This window comes from Plasmodium fragile (genome assembly GCF_000956335.1).
Source record: "Plasmodium fragile strain nilgiri unplaced genomic scaffold supercont1.105, whole genome shotgun sequence".
NCBI lineage: Eukaryota > Apicomplexa > Aconoidasida > Haemosporida > Plasmodiidae > Plasmodium > Plasmodium fragile.
This window is the reverse complement of record NW_012192685.1, coordinates 16,909-25,267: the sequence shown is the minus strand read 5'-3', so window position 1 is coordinate 25,267 and position 8,359 is coordinate 16,909. Positions and strand designations below refer to the sequence as shown.

Below are 8,359 nucleotides of genomic sequence, written 5' to 3'. Positions count from 1 at the left end.
TATGTGAATGAGTAACACTGGTGTTTATACAAATAAAGGGGTGCAAATAATGAGGTGCAAACGTGTTAAGGTATAAATGTGTTATACGAACATTCCAAATATAAGATACGTTAGAGCGTATCTTATGTGGGCATGAAATGCGCGCGCGCGCCAAAGAAAAAATGCGTTATACGCAGTGTATGGGATGAGCATGTATGTGATTCATACAGATATATGTAGTACCAAACATAAAAACAAATTTACACGACGGGTAAATTGTTTTTTGAGAGGTGTAGGGCGAAGTTTTGCGTTAAGCTGTAGCTTCGTAAGTATACATACACTAACGTCGAAAAAACAACATGAAGTTGGCCTTAAACAAAAAATTGTTTTCGAACAAAAACATGTTATTTTATAAACGCAGAAAATGTACTTATACAAAATGCTTCAGTAAACACAAGCAGGTGAAAAACTTGCTTGGTTACACTCACACGCAGAAAAAACTTCTTAAGTGCTCTGTTTTGTGAAAATAAATTTTCATAAAAATGAACAAATAAATGTTTTAAAAAAAAAAAAAACAATATATTTTTAACTTTTTTTAAATTGAATTTTAACAAAAAATCGCGAAAACTTTTCAAAAATTGCTTTTTCTTTAAATATATACAAAATTGCGCACATGTGAGGCCGGCTAACCGCGATCAAGGCATAAAGTAAAAATTGCATACCTACATCAGCACCACATTCAATTTTGGTTATTCAAAATGTGATCTCAAAATGGCTAACTAGCACCAATAATTATATTCTACTGAAGTACACCTGTTCTAATAATACATGATTTGCTGAATTCAGCTTTTTCTGCTTTACATTTCAATGGGTTCTTTGACTATACAGGGATTCTCTAAACACACTAATTTTCCAAAACACACTTTTCACCATAAGAGATTTTTCCGTATTTTTGCGAATTTTGGGCATTTTCAACATTATGATGACACCGACATGCTCCCTGCACGAAGAACCATATGCGCACAAAATGGAAAAACAGGGAAATAAACATACCCCTTATGTGCAACGACTCCTGCTACCTAGCTAGGTAGCCATTGCGAACTAAGCCTCCTCGCATCCCTTTTAAAAGCATACATGCATCTAGAGAACGTACGCGCGCCCATGTAGAAGCTAGCTAATAGTTTCTCAAAAAAAAAAAAAAAAAAAAAAAAAAAAAAAAAAAAAAAAAACAGCCAAAATACTATCTGATGAGCGTTCCTCACATAATTTGAACACGAAGGGCGCACAGGGGTGGTGCTGCAAATTGTACATTTTTACAAGGGCATACTTTTTCGTATTGACTGTTTTCGTTTTAAAATATATATTACAAACATATTAAAAATGATCACAATGATGTTATGAAATATTAGGAAGTCGTGCCTTATTAACAGTGTTTCCTTCGAGGTAGTGTACAAATCTGGTGCACGCGAAAACGCGGGTAAATTCGGAAAAATCTACCAAATTGGCGCAAATAATCCATTTTAACAAATTTTTTTTTTTTTAAATGTATCAATTTCCCATTTTGCTTAGTGTTTTTTTTTTTTTTTTTTCAATATTTTATGTAAAGTAACATAAGAAATAATTTGCAGAATGTTACGCGGAAAATATGCTTTGTCATATGTATATATGTACACGTACTCAAATGCAACCACAATCCCTGTGGAGTTAAAAAAAAAAGAAAAATATAAGTTAAGGTTTATAAAGGGCTACATTAAAAGGTACATCCCTTCGTCAGCGCAATTTTCTCTTTTCAAGAAATTTTTTTTAAAAGGCCCACAGAACATATACTACACTTAAAACATAATAATTGCAATGGCATAGGTGTTGTACGTTCCTTGAGGTGTATTTCTGAATTATGCTATGTTCAACTTTGCAATTTGGTTCTACGCGTACAGATTAATTTTTCGCTTACGGTTAAGTATAAATTTAATTTTCTTCTTTAAACTGGTAAGGACTAAACATAAACTCTTTTTGTTCTTTTAAACCATAAGTGCTATATTTATAGCCGTATATTTTTTTCCCTTAACCATACGCTCTGAATTGGACTTATAATTTTTTTTTTTTTTTTAACCTTACAAGTTGATTTTACGATTATACATTTCTTTTTCTTTTTTTTCTTGACCGTAGAGTTTAATTACAACATTATATGTTAATTTTCTCCGCATATCTTAAGCGTATGTTATATCATTTTTTCTTTTGTCCCTCGTGGGTATATTCACCGGATCATTCTGTTGTATTTTTTTGTTCCCCCTCTCAAATAAATGCTACCAACTAGTACGATTCCTTAAAAAAATGGTTGTTCGTACCCTGTCGCTCATACAAAAATTCAAAGGGATAACATATATTTTTAAAAGTGGGCAATAACAAAAATGTGAACTGCATTACGGTATACATGCGTTCTTCCAACCATGCACTAATGCGTCTTACGATTCTCCTTACACAAATGGGCCTTACGTTTATGCTACCCGTGGCAAGGACTTATACTTCCTTACGAAGTGTAAGTGTGTGTTTGTACTTGTCTACATGTAGTGATTATACAGACACGGGCAGGTAACAAAGGGCATATATACGTCTACATACTATTACATATAGGCATCTCCTTCACGAGATAAACACGGAAGTTGCATTTCAGACTTCTGCTCCTTTTGTTGGGTGAATATTGAACTTCTTTTCCTATGAGGTGTCATATAAAAGTATAAAACACACGCTCTTACGAACAACCCAAGGGGAGAAGACAAACATTAAGAATATAAACAGTTTTCATGTTTTCTTTTTTCTTTGGAGTTCTGACGCGATAAAAAAAACATTTATCAGTTAAATTGTTCATATATGTGATTGATGGCATCATGGAATGTATAATATTCTTCCATTTGTATCAGCTACGACAACGTGTTCGTCATAAAGCTAAGTACAATAAATGTGTCACATTTGGGAGGGGGGATGTGCATGGACAATTATGCAACGAACGGATGTGGTACATATGGTTTCTTTCCATACGCATACTTCGCAATACAACATATTACCTTGTTTCACGGTCACATACTTTGCTACAACCCTTCTCTTAGCTGGGATTTGCTCGTTCGTATGCGCTGTGAACTTGTGCTTAACCCATATGTATGTTAGAGCATCTTATATGCTTTCCTACCCCCCTTGCCCCCCCCACCCCAACAAAAAATGCATAAAATTGTAAATACATGGGAACAGGGGAATGTAGAAGAATTCTCCCTGAACTAATTCGTGTTCATGTTTTCAGTATCATATGTTGTCATCAAAAAACTGGTTTCTCTTCCTCCGCGAAAACTCATTATACATTGGCCTGAATATTCGCACATAACTCTTTCTCATACTTGGATTAATTCTCTATTCCCCATGATGGAAAAAGCGCGAGTTGGGCGGAAAATAGGAACAGAATTCACTTAATCTTACATGGCTACATAAATGTCATAAGTGAGTTATATTCCTTGTTTTATGCCCTTTGTGTGATTTCCTTCCTTTGAGGGTCTGTTTCGCAAGCGAGCATTTTTGACTTTTTTCTTTTTTTCTCCTTCCGCAGCCCTGCGATTTTGTAGATACCTGTACACTTGCTTTGGCCTTGCGTAGTGACTTTACAATTGCCTCATACATTAACATTTGCACGTGAGCTTAACCATGTACGTTCATGTATACTTTTCCTATAGCTTTTCAATTGACCATACACTGGTACGCACGCTCTACTTGACGTTACAGGTGCACATGCGTAACTACGCTCAGGTACATACATACGTATGTGCTCATGTGTTTAACAATTATATGGGCACATTTATATTGAACATGATCATAAAACAATGGACGTTATTACGCATCCACAGGTGTACGGTGGTAACACATGAGTCTTCATCGGTGTCGCAGTACTTTGAACGCTAAGTATGGACCAATTTCGTGTTCGAATAACCCCCGACACACGGGATTCATTAATATTATGTTTACCTAGATGTTCTTTCAGAGGAACACATATAGCATTCTCGTTCTTCTCATTTTCCGCCAAATGTCTTATCAGGTTAGTTCTGTTTTATAACCTGATATCTCCTCTCGCCTGTATAACTGCTTCATTTGTCCAGGAACGTCCAACGGCAATCCATCATTATTCTGTTCCAAAAAGACTCAGCATTTTACTCACCTCCTTTTTTTAAGAGATACTGAGAACCGCCCAATTGGGGTAAAATAATAATAAACAGAAAACTAGATATTTATATATATAATCCTTGAATGAAAAAAAACAAAATGTTACCAGAAATGCACTGCTTAGGTTACAATAAAATGATGTCTCATTTTGAAAAAATGTTAACTTTGAACAAAATGGAAGTTATTCCTAAAACTCCACAAGAGGAAATTGCAATACATGACATAATGTCTTTGTGGATCATCACTTTTAGGGTCAATGCATGAACAATCCACCTTCTAATGAACCAATCTGATGTCCATAACTTAATGCTTCTTCGATTTTAGTATTCTGAGTTGTACATTTCTTTGTACATACCACATTATTTCCATTAATATTATAAAAAGCTTTCTTTAATAATTTATAAAACAAGTCATCACTTGTAGTACACGTTTTTTTCCATTTTGTATTGCTTCTTTAGAAATGTAGTTCAGACATAATTTACTAAACAACACTGAATCAGCAGAATTTACCGTATATTTTGCTTTAATAATATTGATAGAATTTATTATGTGTTCTCAATATAATATCATGTTTTTCGCAATTCTTGTCTAACGTATCTAATGAACAGTTAAATGCATCCATTTGTTTAGTCTTTTTTGTTCGTCCCATTTTCTAATAAGTGGTAAAATACTTTCATATGTAGTTTTATACGTTAGAACGTGATCGAACAACCAGTAATTCAGATATTTACATTTATCACATTCCGTTACTCCACGATATGGCTGTTCTTTCAACACAATTCTAATTTCGAAGTAGATTTTTACGAAGTTTTTAAAAATTTGAGCTTTTCGATATTTTTGACTGTTTCCACATGGTGTTACATAAATGCTCATATGCTTCTATTTTATCTATCTTTTGAAAGTTCATATATGAATTATGTAATGACCATTTATTCAAAAGGTTCACCTATATATTGAACAGTGATATAAAAACATACATGAGGAAAAATATATTCATTCTAATGCTGTAAAACCTTTGTTTATTTATTACACATATAAAAATAATGCTAGCAACAATGGATTTGAATACACATTGAAAAAATACATGCTCGGACAATTACAGAAAATAAGGAGTTACTGTATTTTCGATCTGAACTCATACGTAAAAAAAATAATATATATGTCATTGTGTAATATATGTGCATATTTGTATTATCCATTTTTGCAATGGTTATTCACTTAGGTCCTACAATTGACTGATGCTCGGAGACTGAAGCTCAACCTTTTATTGTTAACCCCCATTGCCCCTGAACCCATGCTTCAATTTATACATATATATTCAATTCATTGATGTATCCTATTTTACTTTTCTATAATTTTATTTTTGAAACAATATTCATATTGCATACATAATATGCCCAAAACATAAAACATAAAACATAAAGACGATGAATCACCGAGATGAGCTGAAGTATTTTTTTTATACGTATTTTTCATGTTTCAATAGAATAATTCTTTCCTTAAATGCATTTTAAAACAAGAAGAGGCTAATTGCTTCTCTTCTTTAAGTTCATATATGCGTAGAATTAGACAAACACATTTATATCCCTTTATAACCTTGTTGAGTTTAAGTGCATATCTTTACAGGTATGGAGAATAGTCATGTGTGTACATTAAAGCTGATATTACTTTTCTTTTTATACCTTTCATGAGCACATATGAATGGAAAGGAAAACGTATTCTTATTTTTAATATAGGGAGGAGCTTGCCTTATGAACGTGCTCACATCCGATACACTCTTAAATCTCTTATTTTTTCAGCGCTTTTGCAAAGTTCAGGAATTCGACTTTGCGAAAAATTTTAAGATACATAAGCTTAGATTTGTTTCCCCATGACATCATTTGCCCCCTTTTACGACGAATATGATAATAGTCGACTTCTCTTGCAGTACTGCTTATACAATTGTACGATGTATTTAGCCACATTATAAACAGGAAGATCGACTTTGCTAAATTTTTTCATCTCATTAAGCATACCAAATGACCTTACTACAGGGGTTACATGGACTATTCGTACAACACATTTTCCCTGTATATCTGTACAAAAAGGCATATTTTTATGAACTTGAACAGATCGCAAAAAAAACAAAATAAAAGCAGTACTTAACAGACGTAAATGCGTAAAAAAGTGAACACACGTTAAATAAATGCCTACTGAGCAACATTTGAACTAATCACCATAATGTTTCGTTCAATCTGTATATGTGCAATTTTATCCTAATTTTTAATTTCGTGTCAAGTACCAAACGTGATAATGTGGCTGTTTGGTATATATGCATACATACACACGTACATATACATATATAATATGTTGTACATGTATAAATGTGCCACTTTTTCCTGCCCTGCCGCCTTCTAAACCCTCCCGACATAACTATATACGGTAGCCTTGCTTGCGCTAGGTCAGTAAGTGTTGTACTATTTTTTTAAAAAAAGCCACATATAAATATCCATTTGTCATTAGTCGCATGTGCTCTTCCTGAAGTTATTTATTTTGTTGTATCTTCCATTTCTTCCTAAAACATTATGTCATGCAAATAGGGTTCTCACGTTTATTGTACTCATATTTTATGTTTTCTTACATGTTAAAGTATAATTAGTACAGAATAAAGGTCCATATACATATTAATGGATTTCTATGTGAACGTTGTGTTAGCAGGCTGACTCAACCGACTGAACTATATTCACCTCATGAGATCAACCACACAAATTTTGTTCGTTAATAATTTGTAAAACAATACTTCCTGTAGGTTCAAATTTATTCATTGTATGCCCTTTCCTTATGTGTTATTTCATTTTTCTCATTTATCTAATTTTCCAAATTGTCCTAATTTTATTTTTATTTTTATTTTCGACCCCACCCCAAAAATTATTTCTTCACCTAACGTACCGCAAGAGTAGAATTTTTTTTGCTATAAAAACGTTTAGCGCTATAAAATACTTTCTCTCGAAATATATTAAACTCATATTACTTCTGCAGAAAAATTTTAACAATTAGTAATTACCTTAATTTTATTCTCACAAGTAAACGTTCCCAATTTTTCGAGATGAAACAATTCAAAATATTAAGCTCGCCTAGGTTTGTGTTCTCTTTTTTCACTTTGATCCATGTTGTGCTGCTGGTAAAAAGATGAAATGGAATTATTTTTATGCCCAAAAAACAGAAAAAACACATTTTTCGTTCAAAAAAATTTCATTCCCTACAATTACTTATTTATTTTGTCTTTTGTTTTTCTAATTTTGTAATAATCCTTCTTACAGAATAGTGGTATCAAGCAACATGGAAATTTCCTGTCATCACAACTACGTGTAACGGCATCCCCAAGACAATTGTGCGAATGTACAGGCAGTGCAAATGTGTATGCTGATCAAAGTGCGCTACATCCTGACCCTAACGATAATGAAGGCAGCTTTGAATTAGGTAATGAACATATCGATGATGGTACTTCTGGTCAAGTAGAACATATCGAATCCGAAGAATATGATGAAGTAAGAAGAGTAGAAGAACTGGGACAACTAGAAGGTGGACAAGAAGAAGAATGGGAGGTAGAAGACGATGATGAAGACCTGAACAACTATGAAGGGGCATTAAATATAGCATCCATATTGAAAAAACATATGCCCCTGATGCCGAAAGATGAAGTCGAGTTTCTATTGATTGAATGTGTTAGAATTCAAATATCGGATTACCATGTTGCCATGGATAATTTATTGAGCGAACTGCATAAATTAGCCTCGAAATATGGAATGCCAGAGGAAGAGGAAATGAAATTGTGGAATGAATGCGAACAAGAATTATCTAAAGATTTTAAAGAGGTAGATGATTATTATCATGAAATTTATAATATTAATATGAAGGCCGATACAGTAGAAACCGTTTCTTTCCTGTCATCCTTAACGAATTTTCTCAGCTTGTGGAAAAAATGTTTACAGGAAACTGAGAAAAAATGGTACACCATTTTTAATGAGAGGACTCAAGAGTATAAAGCAAGTGCTCAAGAGACCGTATTGGATGCATAAGTCAATGGATCAGACACTAAGGAATCGAAAGAATAATGAATTAGACGCAGCTGGTCACCAATAGGAGAAAATATGAAGGATGTAAATAGAACACATATTCCGTCCGCAGCGCTATAATTTGT

At 33.3% G+C, this 8,359-nt stretch overlaps 3 protein-coding genes across 3 annotated transcripts in view; 1 reads left to right on the top strand and 2 right to left on the bottom strand.

The window, feature by feature from the left end:
- AK88_05235 (uncharacterized protein) overlaps positions 1 to 382 on the bottom strand; it is a gene marked incomplete at both ends in the record, with an annotated part of 19,047 nt that extends 18,665 nt beyond the window's left edge. The window contains one exon of the mRNA XM_012482837.1: positions 325 to 382. Within this exon, the coding sequence (XP_012338260.1) occupies positions 325 to 382 (58 nt within the window). The remainder of the gene's footprint in view (positions 1 to 324) is intronic.
- A 4,394-nt stretch (positions 383 to 4,776) lies between these two features.
- Positions 4,777 to 5,655, bottom strand: AK88_05234 (uncharacterized protein; the record flags this gene model as incomplete). The annotated part of the gene is made up of 2 exons (XM_012482836.1): positions 4,777 to 5,020; positions 5,525 to 5,655. The coding sequence occupies 2 exons, from the start codon at positions 5,653 to 5,655 to the stop codon at positions 4,777 to 4,779; spliced, it is 375 nt and encodes a 124-aa protein (XP_012338259.1).
- A 1,609-nt stretch (positions 5,656 to 7,264) lies between these two features.
- On the top strand, positions 7,265 to 8,237 carry AK88_05233 (uncharacterized protein; the record flags this gene model as incomplete). Its single annotated transcript, XM_012482835.1, has 2 exons — positions 7,265 to 7,339; positions 7,479 to 8,237. The coding sequence occupies 2 exons, from the start codon at positions 7,265 to 7,267 to the stop codon at positions 8,235 to 8,237; spliced, it is 834 nt and encodes a 277-aa protein (XP_012338258.1).
- Positions 8,238 to 8,359: the final 122 nt, after the last annotated feature.